This window comes from Hyperoodon ampullatus, assembly GCF_949752795.1.
Source record: "Hyperoodon ampullatus genome assembly, chromosome: 1".
NCBI classification, from domain to species: domain Eukaryota; kingdom Metazoa; phylum Chordata; class Mammalia; order Artiodactyla; family Ziphiidae; genus Hyperoodon; species Hyperoodon ampullatus.
In genome coordinates, this window is record NC_136914.1 from 224,617,864 (window position 1) to 224,639,136 (window position 21,273).

A 21,273-nucleotide genomic window follows, 5' to 3' on the forward strand; every position below is an offset into this window, starting at 1 on the left:
ACCCTAAAATAGTGTCTATTAATCATCATCAGTAGTAATATTTTTATCCAGAGAGATACTTACAACATTAAACCAAGACTAGATGGAAAGTGCATGTTTTGTTTTGTTTTACAGTTTGGGTTAAGTTGGCATTCTCATGAGATGCATGACAATTAAATTTGCTTAGAGAAGAGTATACAATTTATTTAATTTCTTTAACCTGAACTATTTCAGCAATTAGAAAACTTTTGGAATTTTCTGCCATTTCATAATTCTTTTATGCGTTTCATTTCTTTCCCTCTAGAACTTTGGTTTCAATGTGTTTTTTGTCCATTTGATTCAGTTCTGACCCCACTTCCCTTCCTCAGAGTTGTGATACCATGAGTTCTTTTTGTTTTAACCTTTAAATCCTACTTTATTATTGCCCTCTTCAGAGATGTTTCTCTCTTTTTCTAAAATGAAGTATAATTAATTTACAATGTTGTGTTAGATTCAAGTGTACAGCAAAGTGATTCAGTTATACACATACACACACACATATATATATTTTTTTCAGATTCTTTTCCATTATAGGTTATTACAAGGTATTGAGTATAGTTCTCTGTGCTATACAGTAGGTCCTTATTGTTTTTTAAAATTAATTAATTAATTAATTGTTTATTTTTGGCTACATTGGGTCTTTGTTTTTGCGCACGGCTTTCTCTAGTTGCAGCGAGCGGGGGTTACTCTTCGTTGTGGTGCACGGGCTTCTCATTGCGGTGGCTTCTCTTGTTGCGGAGCTCGGGCTGTAGGTGTGCGGGCTTCAGTAGTTGTGGCTCATGGGCTGTAGAGCGCAGGCTCAGTAGTTGTGGCGCACGGGCTTAGTTGGTCTGCGGTATGTGAGATCTTCCTGGACCAGGGCTCGAACCCGTGTCCCCTATATTGGCAGGCAGATTCTTAACCACTGCACCACCAGGGAAGCCCGGTCCTTATTGTTTACCTATTTTATATATAGTAGTGTGTACCTGTTAAGCGAAGACTCGTAACTTATTCCCCCCCACCCCATCCCCTTTGGCAACTATAAGTTTGTTTTCTCTGTGAGTCTATTTCTGTTTTGTGAATACATTCTTTTGTATCATTTTTTTAAGATTCCGCATGTAAGTGGTATCATATGATATTTGCCTTTGTTTGTCTGACTTACTTCACTTAGTATGATAATCTCTAGGTCCATCCATGTTGCTGCAAATGGCATTATTTCATTCTTTCTTATGGCTGAGTAATATCCCATTGTATATATATATCACGCATCTTCCTTACGCATTCATCTGACGATGGACATTTAGGTTGCTTCCGTGTCTTGGCTATTGTAAATAGTGCTGCTATGAACATTGGGTGCATGTATCTTTTCAAGTTATATTTTTATCTGGATATATGCCCAGGAGTGGGATTGCAGGATCATATGGTAACTCTATGGATACCATGAGCTCCTGATTGCCTGGATGTTAAGTGATGAACCCAGTATTAAGAGGACCACTCAGCAACTTGCCTGTCTTTTAATATTAGTAGAAATAGCTTTACCACTGGCCCCTGATTTTGTTTCTTGTATCTTTCTGTGGATTGCTGCCTTTCAATCAGTGCTCAATGGCAGGGAGCCCTATTGTTTTCGGTGGTAGTTTCAGTTGTACCTGAATCCTTCACGTGCCTGAGTGTGTGGGGGACTGAAGTGCGTGTTCTCAGCATGTCAGTGGGTCATTGCACACATATTTGAGGCCCAAAGGCCTTTAGAGTTGGACCCGTCCATCCTCATGTGGACAGATGAAAGCTTTTCCACGTTCAAAGAGAAGTGCCAGCCTGGACTTAAGTTGCCGTTTTGTTAATTTAGGTAAATTTAAAGTCAACTGTGAAAGAATAACTTTCTTAAAAAGCAAACACTGATTTGATAAGTTCAATTATGACTTAAAACACGGGAGACAGATAAACAAAGCTCAAACATTGAATTCGTTTACATTCGTCTGTTGTGCTGGTCTCTGTTCCTGGCTAGGCCCTGTCCGGTGGGTGTGTTCACACAGGTTATGTGGCCCCAGCTCACAGCCCCGGGACGGGTGGCAAGGAGCTCCCACTCCAAGCTGAGCCCTGTCTCTGGGGCACATCCCACAGGCCTCACCTCCTCCCCACCTCACTCGCCCAGTGAACCGATGCGTGCCCCGCCCACTGCCTACCGGGAACCTAGCCAAGGCCTGGGAGGCACCCTGGTGGCTGCTGACATGCCATGCGGGCATCCTGGCCTCTCCTCTACCATTCAGAAGAGGCTGGCATGTTCTGAGCAAGGTTTTGTGTAAATAAATAACTGGTTTACAAAAAGTAATAGAAAACAACAAGAGAAAAAGAGACGTCTCCAATGCCCTCCATTCCCGTTACCCGACTATCTCTGAGGTTTGGCAAATGATTCTACTCACTACTTACCACTTTAATCAGGACTTTATAAATGGAAGTTTTCACTGAATGGAGAGTTTTGCACGTTGAAGAAGGTGTGTGTGTTCACATCTGCACACATCCACACACTCTCCTGCCGCCACAACGAGGGGTGAGCACCGTCCGTGAGCACCACTGATGAGTTGGGGGTGTCACATCACCTCCACAGCACCCTTCCATTCTCCCGACTGCCGCCGGAGGCCGCCCCATTCACCGCTACTAACCTCCATCCTTTCCCACTGAGAGGCACCCAGAGGAAAGGCTCCCTTCCTGAGTTCACATAGTAGGTGGCGGAGGCGGCAGCCTGGCCCGGAGCCTGGGTCCTTGTCCGGTCGCGGGGGGGCACCCACTCCTGGGTGTCATGCCGTCTATCGTCCCTCGTCTGCGTTCGGGCCTTCTGTTTCTGGAGGCGTCTTCTGCAGGTGAGATTCGACCCAGCGCTGTCCATCACTGAGCAGGAGCCCCGCCTTGTCTGGCCCGCGCTGCACATTTTGAGAAGCTCTCGAAGCAGTAGCCCCTGCCCTTGAAAGAGACCTGAATTCAGTGAAGCCTCCTGAGTCCACGGAGGAAACGGGGGCCTTTTTCTGCAAGCGCGAGCGGAAACCAAAACACTCAAGTGTCTCATCCAATAGCCAATGTTAGAAATGGGCAAAGCTGGCTGCGCCCTTAACGAGAGTGGGGGTTGGCCTGTGCTTTTTCAGGAGGCCTGGGCTGCACCGGGGGGACCTCAGGGTGCCCTCGGCCTCTTCTGGCTGCTCGTCATCCTGGAGGGGATACAGTTGGGTTTCTCAGCTGACGAGGCCGATTTCTGTGGGTGCAAAGCAAAGAGGTGCAGAGTCTCTTGAGGTTAAAGAGGTGCTTTTGGGCAAAGCTCTGTGGGTCAGGGAGTCATGGAGGCTGCACTGTGTCTAGGGTCCTTGGCTGGGCCACAGCCGTGAGACCCTCGTCGGGGGGCTACAGACACACGGCCCAGCGCGGTAATATTTCTAGATGGCTGACCTGGAATCCGTGTGTCTTGAGGAAAACGATGGGTAAGCTAAGGCCTGAGGAGTCACGAGGTTACCTCTGCGTGTTTAGGACCAGGGGCAGGAGTGGGGGGAACAGTGACCCAGGAGGAGGGAACAGCATGGGCACAGCCTCGGAGCTGACAGAGGGGTCCGGAGCACGGGGGAGACTGGAAGAGGCTCCACATTGTTGGAAGGGGTCCTGCAGGTGGAGGTGGAGGCCCCTGACTGGGACACGGGGGAGGTGGGGCCCGGGCCTCTGAGGATGCTGGGTGGTCAGGCCTGTATCCCAGGAGCAGGGTGTTGCCACCCAAGTATCTCAGTTAGATTTGCATCTTAGGAAAGCTACTCTGGCTGCTCATGGGATGTGACCTTGAGGAGGTCAGAGCAGAGGCGAGAGGTCCCTTAGGAGGTGGTGCCTTCCTGCCAGAGGGAGACACAAGAGGCGTGGGCCAGCTGGTGGACACTATAGAAATGGAGAAGGCGGTAGAGGCAGGGGGTGTGCAATAGTGAGGATCCACCGGGCTCTGTGATTGGTCAGAAGTGGGCTGTGCCGAAGACGGAGCATCCTGAGCATGTGACCTGGGGGCTCCCGGGTGCAGCGCCCTGAGCCTGGAGCACCGGGGTGTAAGGTAGGGCCTCCTCTAAGGCAGGGGGAGTTTGCAGCATCTGTGGGGCAGCCACGAGCCCAGTGGCCGCCGGGTGTGTGAGTGTGAAGCTCAGGAGAGAGGTGACCTGGGAGACAGGCATTAGGCGTCTGAAGCTGGCCGAAGGGGGCTTCCTGAGGGGTATGGAGAGGGGGGAGAAAAGTCTAGAACAGGACTGCAAGGACACCCACCTTTAAGGGAGGGGCAGGGGACAGAGGAAGGTGGTCGCCCTGGCAGTGACGGCTGTGGATGCCCCGGGAGATGAGGGGTCACAGCAGCGTCATGGGAAGGTCACCTAAGCAAAGGCCTGGAGTCGCTGTGGCCTTGGCAGGAACGGAGACTTGATGGCGGCTGAGTCAGGCTGCAGAGGGCGGGGAGGAGGTCGGGGGAGTGTGCTGGTCAGTGGACACCGGGGTGAGTGCACAGCTTGGGAGCTGTCTGTGCTGGGGTGGGCGGCGGGGAGCCTGGGGCTCTGGGTGCTTTCAAGGGGAGAGGCTGGCGTGGGCTGGAGTGTGGAGGAAAATGCAGGAGGTGCTCGATCAGACGGTGGGGCAGGGGCCGTGCCCAGGGGCCAGGATCCCCCCCACACCTGGTGGAGGCAGGTGCTCCCTCCCTCTGCCTGGAGGGACAGGCAGAGGCCGGGCATCCGGGAGGCTTGAGTGGTGGGCAGAACTGCCCAGCCTGTTCTGATGGTTTTGGTTTTTCCCTGATGCAGGAGGTGAGCTGAGCAGAAAGGGGGTGGGATCCTGGGATGGAGGAGAAGGAAGAGAGGCTGAGACGGTCACTGGGGGAAGGCGGAGGGTGGAAAGGAGCCCACGACCTCCGGAGAACGGAGAGAACAGAGCTGGAAGTGGGGTGCGGGGGCACCCCCTCGTCTTCACTTCATTCCGTCTGTCTGTCCTTGTTATGCTGTCCAGGACTGACCTGGGCAGGTTGCTGTCTGTTCTCTGTGACCCTCATGAACTGTAAAACGTGACGTCCCCAGGATCTGGGTCGGTGAGGCAGTGTTCCCTGTTAACCAGCATTTGGGGATCCTCCGCGGGTACAGCCCTCCCTCTGTGGGTGTCGCCTGACCTCGGGTCGGGGAGCCCTCAGGAGCCTGGTTAACGCAGCGCCCGGCGGCCCCCGGGCAGCGAGCAGAGGGTGGGCCACGAGGGCCTGTCTTGTTTGCCGCTGTTTGTCCTTGTAAGATGGTATTTATCACGCTGCTCCAGGCAGATGGTGCTTCGTGGGGTACAGGATAAAACGCGTTATGCTGATGCATCCTCGCCCGCGGGGCCCTCACAAACTAGACAAGACACTTTCTGGCCGGAGCCGTCAGCTGTGCAAACGCTTATTATTATTATTATTTTTTTTGCGGTACGTAGGCCTCTCACCGTTGTGGCCTCTCCCGTTGCGGAGCACAGGCTGCGGACACGCAGGCTCAGCGGCCATGGCTCGTGGGCCCAGCCCCTCCGCGGCATGTGGGATCTTCCCGGACCGGGGCATGAACCCGTGTCCCCTGCATCGGCAGGCAGACTCTCAACCACTGCACCACCAGGGAAACCCACAAACGCTTATTATAAACGTCGCAGTAAATATTTTTTATTTATTCAAAGCAACTCTAAGGTATTTGAAGCAGAACTTTGGAAGCCAGAATGAAATTGTTTCTATTTAAGGTTCTTTTCAAAAGTTGCATCTCAAAGCAGAGAGTTGGAATTCCTTGATCTGGCCGGCATTGAGGGACAGGGTTAACACCTGGGGAAGAACACCACTAATTCTGTAGTGCAGATTTAGAGGTAAACTTGGCTTACCTGTCCTTGATCATCTTGACTGTGGCGCGTTAAGGCTTGAGGGGCTTGGAGGTGGACTGGCTCCAAATCCTGGCAAACAGCTTCACTTCACTTGTGCCTTTACTTGATTTGCAATTATTTTCTCCCCGTGTGTGGCTCGTCTTTTGTTGTCTCAGCAGAAGTTCTTTTGAAGAGCAGAAATTCTTCATTTTGACGATGTACAATTGATCAAATTGTTTTCTTTTACAGATTTTGCTTTTGGTATCATATGAAAGAAATCTTTGCTTAGCCCAAAGTCACAAGTATCTTCTTCTAGACGTTTTATAGTTTTAAGAATATAAGATCTATGATCCATTTAAAGTGAATTTTTATATAGGGTGTGAGGTATGGAAGGAATTTTATTTGGACGAGGGGGCACCTTTGTCCCTTGTTGCAAATCAGTTGACCATATATATTCAGGATAATCCATTTAAGGTGGGTTTCTGCCTACTTGCTTTTGGAAAACAATGCTAACAGCAGTTTAGGTAATAGGTGTGGCATTTTCCAGTGTTCAAAGTGTTATCCAGTTCTCTTTTCAATTAGATTTTGAGGTTTATTGCAGCCCCTGGAGGTATTTGACATGAGTATTATTTCCTCCATTTCATTCAGGAAGGGGGACACCCCCCCCCCCCTGTAGAAGGAGTCACTTAGAGGCAGAGGCAGCGGGGGGCGTCCCAGCCAGGGTCAGAACATTTAAAATCCAGGACCTTTTCCCAATCGCATATAGATGAGGGTGGGCTGAGGCTCTGGCTTCCCAGCAAACTGAATTTTAATTGTAGCTCAGTTCAGTCCTAGCTGTGTGATCAGGGGCAAAGTAATTAACATCTCCAGTGTCAGTTTCCTTCCCTTCCTGCACAGCTAACTCCCTGTAGGAGGTCTGTTGGAATTAAAGATAAAATATACACGGGTCTAGCACAGCGGCAGAGCATGTATTAGGATCTATCATTATTACCATCACTCTAATTTTCTGAAAGTGTGGGTTTTCTAGAAGATACATAATGTGAATATAGGAGTTAAAGTTACTAAAGAAGAAAGTGATTCCAAGTTCAGGGACCTAGATGTACAGGCAGTCATTTCTGGAGTGGAACAAAGGCAGTCATTCTAATTGTTGAATGTGGTAGCGCTGCAGTGAATTTGTTGGTGGAGGATTCTTCTGGGGGCACAGGTCTTCATTTGCTAGGATTTCCTTAGGGTAAAGGGGAAAATCACAGAAAAGCTTAGCACAGTATAGGCATTCGTGAGCAAGCATTGAATGTTGGCTTCTGCTAATATCCCTTTTATTATGTGTCAGGATATCCATGTTAACACATCTCCACTGTTTGTGGATCAGAGGCTCTATTTTCTCCCCTCTGTGTTTAACCATCAGCTTCTCATCCAGAAAGTGATCTTTGTCTTCTTGGTATGTGTGTGGTTTTTCAAAGTAATTACAACTTCATATGAACATTTGCCAACTGCCTTAGGCTCAGCATTCTTCTTTGTTCTTGGTTTGCAGGGTGCAGCGCTGAAATACTTGCCAGCCATTGTCAACGATGTGAAACTGGTATTTGATCCCAAAGAGCTCAGGTAAGGAAGCACCCAAGGCGAAGGCTTCCGTGTGCCACGCTTGGCCTCCTTTTGAGGGCGTTAGTTCACGGGATGCTTGGGTTGTCTCATGTCCACATAGTTCAGTGCCCTGGATCTTTCTGGAACATGTTCTAGTGATGGTGTCTGTGACACTTTGCTCATTATGTCTTTATGTGGAAAAGGTGTCATCTATCAACAGTCACAATATTTTCTTTAGAAGGTTATTTATAGCCTCATGCATACATAATACAAATTGGGCATTTTGCATCTTTTAGAGTTTAAGATTCCATAAGTGGTTCTTCGGTTTGGGTTTCAGCACCTAAACGTTTTGACTCGGGAGCTTTAATATTGGTGTCTCACCTCCTCCACCTCATTACCATACAGATTCTCTCTGGGGGCTCCTGCCCAAGGGCTGTGAGCCTCAGACAGGAGCCGCAAGTTGTCAGCTCAGGTGATACTAAAACGAAAACCAAACCAAACCAAACTGGGCAAGCTGGACACTGGCTTTCAGATGGAGGAGTCAGGCTGGGGACCGAATCCTTCCTTTCACCTTCCGATTTTGCCACCGTCACCATCCAAGCTCAGTCTCAGTTGTCTACTGTGCAGATGTCACTGCATTTGGAAAAGAGGTATCTTGAGCAAGTGGGTGCACGGCCTCTGTGACCCCAGACATCACAGCACAGCCCTTGTCTGCCCCTTGTTTGGGTTTTAACATTTGACACAATAAACTTACCTGCAGGTGGTGGCACCACTTGACCAGCCAGAAAAGTCCACCTGAATATTAGTAAAGGGCCATCTGTCCCTCGGCTGGTTAAACGGAATGAAAAACGGTCACCCTTCTGTACTTTATGTCCACCATGGGTCACTCATGCCCTGGAAGTGAAGGTTGAGGGGCCTTTGGGAAGCTGCTCTTCCCACGAACCATCACGTGTCTGATGTGCCTGAGGATTTAATGTCCCACATGGACACATTTATTTTTGCTCCCAGGCACTGACAATACTGGTTATAGTTTAGCAGGTTCTAAATGAGAAAAGGAGGCACAGATGGGCCCATGGGCAACAGGTCTGCCCTCCTGGGTCTCCGTGTGCTCTGTGCCTGCAGCCTGGCTCTCAGGCAGTGGTCCAGACAACGGCAATATCAGCAGCCCCTGGGAATTTGCTGAATCTTGGGTTCCTTCCCAGATCTTCTGAATTAGAAATTGGGGTGGGGCCCAACTATTTGGTTTTAATGATGCCTCCAGACACTTTCAGTGAATGCTGCTGTTTGAGAGCCTCAGGTCTGGAGAAACAGAGGACGAGGGGGGAGCTGCAGTTGGGTGGGCCATGGCCATACTGTGGGCCTGTCCTCCTGGGGCATGGGGACCAGGCCTTTGCTCACTAGAGGGGTGACGTCCATGTTCACAGCGGGTGCTTGTGCCTTGTGCTTGGAGATCCACGGAAGACTCCTTTCCCCAGGACCAGTCCCATCTGCTCTTGGGCCCTTGACTCTTTCTGCGGGCGTGGGTTCCTCTTCAACACCTTACCTACTGATTTTTTAAAAACTGACATTGAAAATCATGGATGTATTTTTCCCTGTTTAGAAAACTGAGTCATGTTTTGATGAAACAGAAGAGATCACAGAGGAGAATAACTCAAAGTTAATTCCACGAGGATCTGGATCTTTCTAGTTATCTTTTGTGTGCAAGCGTGTGTGCACACACACTAACACACACGTACATACACGCCTAAAAGAATTCAGCATTACATTTTTTATTTTACAGTCGACTCCCGTGCTGAAGACATCTTGTTTTCCCACATCAGCGAGGAGACTTCTAGCCCATCACCATCATCTACTGTTAGAACAGTTTTGTCACCCCAATAAGATTCCTTGTGCCCAGTAAGAGTCATTGCCCACTCCTACCCCAGCTCTGGGCAACTACTCACCTACTTACTGTGTGCATAGATTTACCTTTCCTGGGCATCTCCTATAAATGGAATCGTATAATATACGTGACCTTTTGTGAGTAGCTTCTTTTCACTTAGCATAATGTTTTCAAGGTCTATTAATGTCAGGATTTCATTCCCTTTTATGGGTGAATTGTGTGGACTACTGCATTATGTTTATCCATTCATCAGTTGATGGACATCTGGGTTTTTTCCACTTTTCAAGTGTTATGAATAACATTGCTATGATTCACATACAGGGTCTTGTGTGGATAAATATTTTCATTTCCTTTGGGTATATACCTAGAAGTTGAAATGCTGGATCGTATGGTAACTGTGTTTAACGTTTTCAGGAACTGCCAAGCAGTATTCCAAAGTGGCTGCCCCATCATGCATTCCCACCAGCATGGTACGAGGGTACCAGTTTCTTCACATCCTAGTCAACACTTGTTACCAGCTCTCTTTTGGATTATAGCCATTTTAGTGGGTGTGAAGTGAAAAATAACATTTTAAAGCATCATTCTTTTGGACGAGATTTCGGCCCATATTATATAATGGGCCTATTCCAACATTCTGGTGGCATCTAATGACCATTCACTGAACGTACGTCTCAGTACTGTCTTGTATCCCACTGGGTCATTTTGCAGTATTTCCAGCATCTCTTTTCACTTGTGTCTTTCCTTTTATAGCAAAATGTTTACTGATTTCATCCTAAATGTTCCTGTGGGTTTGCTGACCATTCAGAAGCTATATTGCTTGATTGAAATAATTCACAGTGACCTCTTCACACAGCATGGTGAGTAAAACCCTGAGAATCGTTAAAGTGTCACATTCGTCATTGTCTGTAGACCTCGCCCTGTCTGGATTCTCTCTTCTTTGTCGAAAGGAGTGGGGAGGGGCTTCCCTGGTGGCGCAGTGGTTGAGAGTCCACCTGCCGATGCAGGGGACACGGGTTCGTGCCCCGGTCCGGGAAGATCCCACATGCCGCGGAGCGGTTGGGCCCGTGAGCCATGGCCGCTGAGCCTGCGCGTCCAGAGCCTGTGCTCCGTGACGGGAGAGGCCGCGGCAGTGGGAGGCCCGTGTACCACAAACAAAAAAAAAAAAAAAAGGAGTGGGGAGGTTGCAGCCAATTTAAACAGCTCCATTACAAGACAGGAAGATTTAGCCCTTACCAGAGAATGGTAATTGGCATATACTGTAGGTAATAGATCATTGAAAAATGAAGGCACAAACCTTGTAGTCTGGAATTTAGATGTACACCAGAGCCCTAGGATAATCAGCATACATTGTAGCCTTTAAGATGTGTGATTATCTATCCTGGGGAGGCAATCACTGGCCTCCATTGAGATGATTGCAACAAAAAATTTCAAATCTTCTTTAAATGTAGAAGTCATGGTTATGTCTTAGCCTGAACTTTGCATTCTGTGACAGGGTTTCTTCAAACCCTGCTCAAAGGAAAAAGAATTTTAATGATTCCTCAACTCATTTATCCTAAGGAACACCTCACATTTCCACACATTATCTCCCTACTCTTTTAATTAATCACTTTCTTTCTGTTTGGACACATTGAATTAATATTTTACACTTGTCAAGAAGTTTTATTGAAAGCTTAAGACCTTTGCATAATTCCACAACCTTCCTCATTTACTGGAGACAAATGTGAAGACTGTTGAGTGACATTCTGATGAAGAGGCATACATTTATTCTATTCCATTTGTGTCTAGACGTTTGGCTGTTCCGTTCATTTTCTTTTGTCCTCACGTGTGGTGTTGTTTCAGGGATGGAGCAGCTCAGGCCTGAGATGTCCCTGTTGAGAACTCAGTGTGTGTCTGGATTAGTCCTTTGTACCATCTAGACTACTGGACCCTATGGTTTCCATCTTATTTCTTGATTTAACTTTATACAATTCACTGGAGTCTGCACTTATAGCTAAGGCTTATGTCAAGAGGAAATGTTAAGACTTCATTTGGGTGGGAGTGTTCTTCTGGAGAAAACACATCAAACCAAGAAGTGAGTAGCTTTTTGTAGCCCTTCCAAACAGACATCTCTTTCTTACTTGCATAAAAGAAAGTCAGCTGTGTCGCTGTTATTTGGGACTCAAAACCCATGAATCTCCTTAAGCCAGTAATCCCAACCGTCAGTATTTCAGGCTCTTCTTGGAAGGCTGGATATTGAATTGCTTATTCTTTAGGTGTCTTCTAAAGCTTGGGACTTTGTGAGACTCCAGGGAGGCATGGAGGCGATACATGGAGATGCTGCTTCATTGTTTCTTTCCATATTGACTAAACTTTATACCACAGCAGGTGAAATCCCCTGAAAGTTTTATATCTGGGTCTTATTAGGTAGCTTACTGATATCTCTCCTTCCAACCATCCAACCCCAAGACACGCAAAACCACACACCACCACGATCACCACCATCACCATCACCATCGCTGCCACCACCAGTGCCTTCACTGAGCAACATATATCAAAAAAAATAACAGTTATCACGGATTGACTGTGCTTGGCTTTTATTGAGTGTTGATACAGGCATGACCTTCTTGAGGACATATTACATACATTTCAAAATTTCTATTGCAAAACTTTGTTCCACGTCCTTTGAATAAGGACCTAAGGCATAAATGGTTCAACTAAAAATCTTTAAAATAGATCTTCTTTTAAGAGTATATTTCAAGGAAATGTTTTCTTCTTTGGACACTTTATTTCTTTAGCTAGTAGGTAGCTTGAAGGCAAACTTAGTATTTATTTTTGCAAATTATATCAGCCATTGTATTTGGCAGTTGTGGTTCTCTTTACTGTGCTCCATTTCTATTTGCACTCCTGTAAGTCTTTTATCATAGACTGCCTTAAGTCTTGTTTTGGAAATAATGCAGCATGCAAATAAATATTTAGCTTTATTTGACAGGGAGTTGTCAGGATGTGTAACATTTTGGAATTATTAACTTAGTATCTTTCTAGATATTGCAAAGGTAGGAATTTAATCTTAATAGTCAGTTGCACCCAACGTAGTAAATGAGATTGTAGGCAATATATGAATCCAGAATTATCACGGGCAAAATGAGCCAGAATTAGCCTGAAGCTTCATGTCTTACAAGCAGTTTGAGAATTGTCCAATCAGTCGACATTGTCTAAGCCATAATCTTCAGTGCAAATGTACTTCCCGACACTCACTGGCTGCCTGGAAGCATTTCAGAATGCATTGTCCAATGTGAAAATGGCCCCGCTTACAGGCTTGAGTTTTAAGACTCTTTCTGGGTAAAGACAGCAAGGACAGCCCTGATTTTTCTCATCTTTAGGCTCCCTGCTTCTTCAAAGTTACCAAGAGCTGTCTTACCTCCTTGTCAGGAACGGTTTATCACTGGAAATCATCCGGTTGGTCTGTTCTTACGAAGATGTCACTACTTGTGCAAAATAGTCTGTGCCACATTTGATATAAATATTTAAAGCCAAACCGTTTTCTGGTGAGATATGATGGCTGTGATTTTCTGGCCTTGTTCCATTTCTTGTTAATTTGTAAAACAGTGCAGTTGTCCGTGTCCTCTTTCCCGATCCAAGTGGAATCAGTCAAACTAACTCCCTTCATGTCTAGATTTTTGGAATGTGTTATAACTAGGTTTAGCTGCACAAGCTCCTGGATGTGCTAGGCCTTCGTCAGTGTTCTCTGGGGGATGTGGTCAGAGTGCATCCCTGTCTGGCTCCTCTGGTTCCTCTGTTGGGCTCCAAGGCACGTCTTTGCTCATCAGCATGTGTGTTGCTTCACTCATGGAAGAGACTCACTTTGCTGCTTTGCTCTAAAACGTTTCTTTTCATCTCCCTCCAATATCAAAGGTACTGCATCGTTTTGAGAGTCTTACTTTGATGGAAGTGGGAGGCTGGTCTGGGTGCAGTGAGGCTGGCAGTGAATTCTGAAGCTGGCATTGCTCCTCTGCAGGAAAGCCTTCCCTTGCCAGGTTTGGGTCCCAGCAGGCCAAGGCTTCCGGTGCCCTGGTTGGCTCAGCCTGGCTCCTCTTCTGTCCTCTTTAAGGACCAGAAGACTGCGGGTGCATCCTGCTGGGTTTGTTAGGCTACAACAGGAGATGTGCCTTTTGGCAAATGGGGTTGTGTTTGGCCCCAGCTCGTGTGGACACCACAGCTGCTGTCACTGCCATCTGTTCCCGGTCGTACCAGCTGTAAGGCTCCTTCTGAATCGGGACCTTGCAACTCCCACTGCCTCTGCAACCTCCACCCTGGTCCGAAGGAAATGAGAGTTCTTTACAGAGCTGTCCTTCCCGCTGCTCACTTCCAGTTGCCATCCTAAGAAGTCGTGCCTCCTTGGCAGAACCTGGAACATAGTTGTAGTTGCAAGGGTGGCTGTGGATTTGAGTTCTGGCTTCTGTACCGGGGAAAGAGAGCTCATAATGTAGAAATCTCGCCCGCATTTAAGAAGCCTGTTTGGAAGATGTGTGCGGACCTGGCCGTCCTGCATGTCTGCCACAGCAGATGACTGACCACGCCAGTGCCCCAGCCCCTCCGCAGGTTTCCAGCGACTCAGAGTGCACGGTTGGTTGCCAGTCACATTAGCCTTTTCTCTGAGGACACGTCTCTCTCCCTTTGCTTTGCTTAAAAAATAAAATGAATGACTGGTTTGCATCATTTCTCCTGTAAATGATTTTACTTCCTCATTAATAAAGAACTATGCGTGTCTGAAGCCCTTGCTGGGATGAGGGCAGACAGCTCACGAGAGGATTGCGAGTGTGTGTGGACTTTGTGATCACATTGCCCGGGTTCAAATCCTGCCTCTATTACCTGCTAACTCAGTGACCTCGGGTAAGTTACCCTCCAGGCTTCAATTTCTCCAGCTGCCCTTTGCTTCTTGCCTCCGTTATGTATCTTGAAGCTTAATGCATGTGTGGTACTGAGATTTACACTCAGCGTTTCATGAACATTCAAGAAAAGTTAGCCATGTCTTTTCATTTTTGTTGAGGATTCATTAGAAGAATGGCCGGTGAGACCCTGCCCTCATGGGGGGGTGCGGAGCTATCATGTCAAATATGGGGCAAAAGAAAATAAACCTGGACCAAATACCGGAAGGGATTATATAGTGAGCTTCCTCTGAGAGGGGCTCTGATCACCCTGCACAAGTAAAATGTCCCCAGACGCACTGCCCCTGGGCTCCCTCTACGATTCCCCACAGCGTGCAGTCATTGCCTGGTTTTACTTCTTGGCTTGCTCATTTTCTCTGGTCCTTCCTTAAAATGAGATGTCTTGGAGCGCGGCTTCTTGTTCATCGTATTGTTCCTCTATCGCTGGTGCCTAGAACAGTGCCTGGTTACAGTGCATATTTATCGCATGTTCAAATCCAGCACTTCTCTCCCCAGGGAGCAGTGCAGAGAAGGAAGCATGACATGCATATGTGGTTCACTGGATCTGAGGGAGGAGAGGTCTTGTGTTCGCACGGGGAAGCTGGCTGCGTCTCCCCGTCTGGGCTCTGAATGGGTTGATCATGGAGCAGGAAGGAGGTGTCTTTGAGGAGGAGTAGCAGAAAGAGAAAAGTGAGAGAGTCGAGATACGGAAGGTCATCGGGAGCGGTTGTATAAAATTAAGATCGTCCTCTTCTCTCTTTATTTCTTTATGTGATTGCATCTACCCAGGAAACCATCTCTGGCCTCCCAGGCAACTGCTTTGGGGTCTCTGGTGTCCCATCCACTGTGCTGAGGTCTGGATTCAGATGATAATTATGACAGTTAAATAGTGTTGAGCTCTTACTCTGTGCCAGGGGCTGTGGCAAGCCCTGATTGATCGATCTATCTATCTATAGATAGATAGATATAGATATATTAATATATATATTAATGTGTGTGTGTGTGTGTTTGATTTTTATTGGGGTATAGTTGCTTTACAATGTCATGGGGCTTTTTTTCTTTTTAAGATTGTCTTCTTCTTGCCTCTGATTTTATTATTCCCCTGTTTTGCGGAAAGATGTAGTGGCAGAGGGGACAGCTCAGCTCTACCTCTGGACTCAAGACAGCTCTTTGTTAAAATTACGGAAAATTTTAAACATATAAGAAAATGAGGAGAAGAGTGTAATGAACGCCTGTGTATCCCTCGCTGGGCTTCAAAACCTATCAAGTCGTGGTCTTGTTTTTATCTCGGTGCTCCTCCCCCAGATATTTTTCTTTAACTTTATTTTATTGAAGTATAGTTGATTTACACGGTTGTGTTAGTTTCTGCTGTACAGCAAAGTGATTCACTTATACATACATGTGTATGTGTGTGTGTGTGTGTGTGTGTGTGTATATATATATATATTCTTTTTCATATTCTTTTCCATTATGGTTTATCACAGGATACTGAATATAGTTCCATGTGCTCTACAGTAGGACCTTATTGTTTATCCATCCTATATGTCATAGTTTGCATCTGCTAATCCCAAACTCTCAGTCCATCCCTCCCCCTGCCCCATATATATATATTTTTTTTTAATTTATTTTATTGAAGTATAGTTGATTTACACGGTTGTGTTAGTTTCTGCTGTACAGCAAAGTGATTCACTTAAACATATATATATATATATATATATACATTCTTTTTCATATTCTTTTCTATTATGGTTTATCACAGGATATTGAATATAGTTCCCTGTCCTACACAGTGGGACCTTGTTGGTTATCCATCCTATATGTCATAGTTTGCATCTGCTAATCCCACACTCCCAGTCCATGCCTCCCCCTGCCCCAGATATTTGGAGGCAAATCCCAGCCTTCACAGCATTTCATGAGGGTGTCTTTTCAAATTTAAGTCTGTAGTCAGAGTAAATGGCATTGTTTCAGAAAACGGAGGATGTGCAGAGGGGTGGATCCCCACGTTGGTGCCGGGAGCCCACCTTGGCTGTTCTGGCTCCTGCTCTCCAGCTGAGGTGAAGGACTTCTACTCATTACCATGCTGTGTGCGGACAGCCAATGAATGGGCAGTAATGGCTCCAAGCACTGTTTCGAGATGTGACTTGACTATTTGAAAGCTGGTTAAATAGATTATGTGCTTCACAAAAAGATGACTCTTGCATGTAATCTGCGGCATGGAGTGAGCAGATTTTCAAAGCAAGTTACGGAGTGACGGAAAGGTCAGAGCTTCATAATTTGTACATTTGTAGCTTTGTTCCCATGTGATTATATTGTTGCCCACATATCTAGCAAAAGCTGTGAAAATTAAAGCTTAAATCCTATTATAGAAATGAAAAGTTTCAATATAATTAAATTAAAATAGACACTAGGACACCAAGGTTTGGGATTGATGCCCACACAAATATTTTACATGAATGTTATAGGAATTGGAATAAAAGAAATCAACCTTAGATACCATTAACTTTTAAATTAGTCAAGAGCATTGGACATCCTTGCAAGAAGCCTTTTAGTTGAGATGGGAGTTGTGCTCTTACCCACATGGGCTGCTTTCTGCTGCAGTCCTTAACCTGAGACCTTGGGAAAGCTCATTCCAGTTAACGCTGAATTTCCTTGCCTTTCCAGATCTAGTCTTTCCATATTCTTATATTCAAAGTGACCAAGGCAATTGACAGATTTCCTTTAGAGCTTACTGTCTACTTACCTTGTGTCATAAGTTTGTTTTCGCAGAATAGTGTAAGATTTGGAGAATAAAGATTTGAAGATTTAGTGGTAAGGCAATCCCTTTATAGTCTTGATAGTAGTTTAGTTTAATACTCTTGGTGGATTACTTTGGTTTAAGCTTACTGTTCATTGGGGCCACTTTGTTTGTTTTTTATTTTTTCTCTGATGTTGGAATCTAGCAGTGAGTAGGAATGGAAAATGTGCCATTCCTTCATTCTCGGGCCATGTATCTCTTTCCTTCAATATAACAAATAGGCTCCTTTTAGACAGTGTTCGTCAACCTCATAAAACTTCATTTGTGTTCCATTTTTTTTCTTTTTTCCTTTCACATCTTTATTGGAATAAAACTGCTCTACAATGGTGTGTTAGTTTCTGCTGTATAACAAAGTGAATCAGCTATACATATACATATATCCCCATATCCCCTCCCTCTTGTGGCTCCCTCCCACCTTCCTTATCCCATCCCTCTAGGTGGTCCCCAAAGCACCTAGCTGATCTCCCTGTGCTATGCAGCTACTTCCCACTAGCTATCTGTTTTACGTTTGGTAGTGTATATATGTCAGTGCCATTCTCTCACTTTGTCCCAGCTTACCCTTCCCCCTCCCTGTGTCCTCAAGTCCATTCTCTACGTCTGTGTCTTTATTCCTGTCCTGCCCCATGGTTCATGAGAACCATTTGTGTTCCATTTTTGAACAATACAGAGCTCCTTAAAAATGTAGGCCTGGAGAACTCAAATAATTTTCCCCATTCTTATTTTCAAGGTGAATGATTCTTCCAGTTGTCAAGCAGAGTAAAATTCTCCTTTTTAATGGTGGAAACATTAGTTACAGCAGCTCTTTAAAATCTGAGGGCAAAGGCCCAGATGCCTATTGGGGCTAGCTAGTAGGAATTAGCAAAGTCAGATTTCTAGACCGTTTTCACTGTGATTCAATCCAAGATTTTACATCTCTAAAAAAATTACCCTGTTAATCAATTTGTTGTGCTTTAAATCGTAGAAAGAAAAGCTGTGTGTTTAATACAGACCTATAGTAAAATATACCTTCTTAATGCTTTGGATCCATGAATAAATCCAAATAAAATCTCCTGAGCTTCTCCACTGTGGAGAATGGAGAGATATTTCTCTTATTGAAAGGGTTCTTAAACCCAGAACTATTCTGTAGTAGTTTTTGTTAACTTGATGGATGTTTTTCACAGAAAGAAAAATTGGGGTGGGACCATGATATGCCATAATTACTTAATGTACCACTGGTATAGCATTCTGGAATACTTTAATTAGATAGTTGTGCTGAAGACGTCTAATGAATGTTACCAGCTGTGAACCCCAAAGACTAATTCTTTAAGTAATGGTGGAATATGAGTACAATTTTCTCCTCTTTTATTTTTTTTCATGCCCTGAGAAAATTTTAATCTTTATCTGTAAAGTACTGTACCTTTTTTCATCCCTCATTCTATATATCACTCTATAGCTTTCATTATATGTGGTTTTGAAAAGATCATTTGTTAAAACAGTACAGCCTTTTTAGAAATGGCTTAATGAATCTAGGAGGGTGAACTCAATTTCAGTTTCCTAATTATATCCATTCCAATTCCATTGTAATTTGTTGAGTACCTACCATGTGCTCGGGACTGTTGGTTAGCAAGTTTGATTCCTCTGAGAATGGCTTCAGAGCCAGAGTAATTTTCTTAATTTACAGATAATGACCCAGGAGTTAAGTAGCAAGTCCTAGTCTGCAAGCAAAATCCCAGGCAGGGAGCTGTCCATCACCGTGGTGCTGATTAGGGAGTTGTCTTGTTACAAATCCATCCCCTACTCTTTTCATAAGCTATTTCACATCCACCATAAGAATTATGCATTCTGAAAACTGAATTCACTTCAAGTGCCATATGGAACAAGATAAATTACAAGTATGTGAATAAATAAACACATAAATAGATTAAACATAAATAAACCATGTAGTGTTGTGTTCATGTGCTTTTGGAGTTTTCATAGCCTTTTCTCTTCTCTTTCTGTGTGATCAAATTGGCAGTGCTACATTCCTCAGGGTGTATTGGTCTAACCTTTATCATAGTCTGTTGGCTCTCTGTTCTGCACCCACCTCTGAGTGGACTCCTGTCCCTGTTGCTTGATATTTGGGACATACGAGCAGTCTTAGAAGAGGCTGCCTTGGTTGTCCCATCCAGTCATGCTCACATTGGCACTGGGACGGCAGGTCTCTGAGTCTCCCCAGTTCACGGTTCCTTCCCGGCCCCAAGCTTAGCTCTGTACGTGCACTGTGTTGCCTACAGGAACTTGCCTGGGACAGTTGGAGGAGCCCCAGGTCAGCCTGCGGTCTCCTACGTTCTCCTTCTAGACCCTACTTTTTTCTGTTGCGTAAACCCCTCCCTGAGGGCACAGTCCTTCCCTCGAGATGGAGTGGACAGACCATTTGGTTTTGACGTTGCTTTTTTCACTGTAGAGCTCAATATGGGGGCAAGCAGTAGAGGAGAGTGTGCTGGGCCACACTGGCCAAAACCTGTGTTCTTGGTGAGCTTCATGCTCTTGGGTAAAAGCATGCACACGGCTCCCCAGCTCTGTATTTCTCTCTTTGTTTTCTCATCCTCCACGAGGTAAGATTCTGCCCAAAGATAGGCAGACCTATCGAACTCCTCTCAAATGTACCAAGCTACCTCCTTAAATGCATTTCCATCCAGAGGATAGATTCCTGGTCTGGCCAGTACTTTCCACACTATCTTCCCTGACATTTTGTTTGAGTCTCTCTAATATTTTCATCTGCTTTTAAATGGGACTCACTTTAGATTTTTCTCCATTGGTTCTTCTTCCATTTCTTTCTTCTGACACAGTATTTATTATTATGATACTAGTGGCTGGTTAACTGCTATGATTATACTTCTCTAAACTACAGGATACAAAATAGCTGCTGCCCCACTCCCTTCTTTCAAAAGATGACACACTTTTTACGAGGCCCGGTGGCTTCATCCAGAAGATGTGTCTTTGACCAGCTTCTTTTTCCTATTGTTCTGCAATCTGTATCTTGCCATGTTCACTTCTAATTTTCAAGATACTTTTAATTGCTTTGTCACTCTCTCAATTAAAATTTTGTGACATTGGGTACCTCAAAGATGACAGGCAGATTACCTTATTTCTGATCATTTCAGTGCTCAGCCAAGTGGTGCTGAGAATCTTCTTACCAGAATACTTACAGAGGTACTACCTGTAGATAGGAATCGAAACACAGTTCAGCGCAGTTGTGTTTACTCCATTTTACAGACAAAGAAACGGAAGTTCAGAAAGGAAAACGAACATACTCAGGGTTACTTGATGTGAATTTATCCTGCTGGTACTGCTAATAATCACAGCTTACTTAGAGTGAATTAAAGTAATTCTTGGAAAAATTTAATCTGCATTAGACATGTAAAGATACCTGAATCATACGTGTTGACACACACGTGCACATGCATGGGTCATAACGAGCTCTGGCTTCAGGATCAGGCATCTAATTCTGGCTCAGCTGCTGCCTGGTCCCTACATTCTGGCTCCTGGTTCCCACATCTGTAAAATTTGGACATGAGTAGATTGCTCCTGTGACCCCTTCCATTGCTGGCTCTGTTTTCTTTATTTCTGGTGTTTAAAGATTTGTATGGAAGGAGAGAATTATTTGAACAAATCGAATCATGTGGGTACAGAGTTCTTAGACTGTTGAAAAATAAGATGACTGTATAAGATGAATAGCAAGCATCCCCCATTTATATGGCTCTTACTGTTTAGTTCTCATTAAAAGTGTTCATCTGGATCTTAGTTCTATGTAACAGGCTCAAGGTTATTAAATGCACTTTATGGATCATTTGTTTAATGTGACCAAACTACAAATTAAGAAGCACATTATTTAGTGTTCATAAAATGACAGTTTTAAATGGACAGATTCATTCTTGTATTTGCACCTTGCTTTGATGTAGAGCTGTAATGGAGTTATAGACGGATATTCTGCTTGGACATTTATAAGCTGATGATGCCTGTTGAATACCTTTTATAAAGATTAATATTTTTTACTCTGTGCCCATTACCAGAGCATTAATCATCATGGCTTCAGCCTGCACGGCTGAGGATGAACAGATGTGAAGTCCTTGCCGTCTGTAATCAGAGTGGGTCACACCGGGAAAGGGGGTGTGGAAGGCTGGCTGGTGTGTTGCAGGACCTCTGATCCCCACGGCTGATGTGCACGGAGTCTGGGCCCACGGGCTGCCTGCTCCTTCCTGCCTGGCTGGGCTGGGCTGTCAGCGTTCCCTTCTGTGCAC

The 21,273-nt window shown here is 45.3% G+C and overlaps 1 protein-coding gene across 11 annotated transcripts in view; it reads left to right on the forward strand.

The window, feature by feature from the left end:
* Window positions 1–21,273, forward strand: part of DOCK1 (dedicator of cytokinesis 1) — a gene marked incomplete at both ends in the record, with an annotated part of 536,109 nt that overhangs the window by 182,260 nt on the left and 332,576 nt on the right. For all 11 annotated transcript variants that reach the window (XM_079700789.1, XM_079700792.1, XM_079700795.1 and 8 more), the window contains 2 exons: window positions 7,385–7,455; window positions 10,067–10,173. In XM_079700789.1, the coding sequence (XP_079556915.1) occupies window positions 7,385–7,455; window positions 10,067–10,173 (178 nt within the window). The remainder of the gene's footprint in view (window positions 1–7,384; window positions 7,456–10,066; window positions 10,174–21,273) is intronic.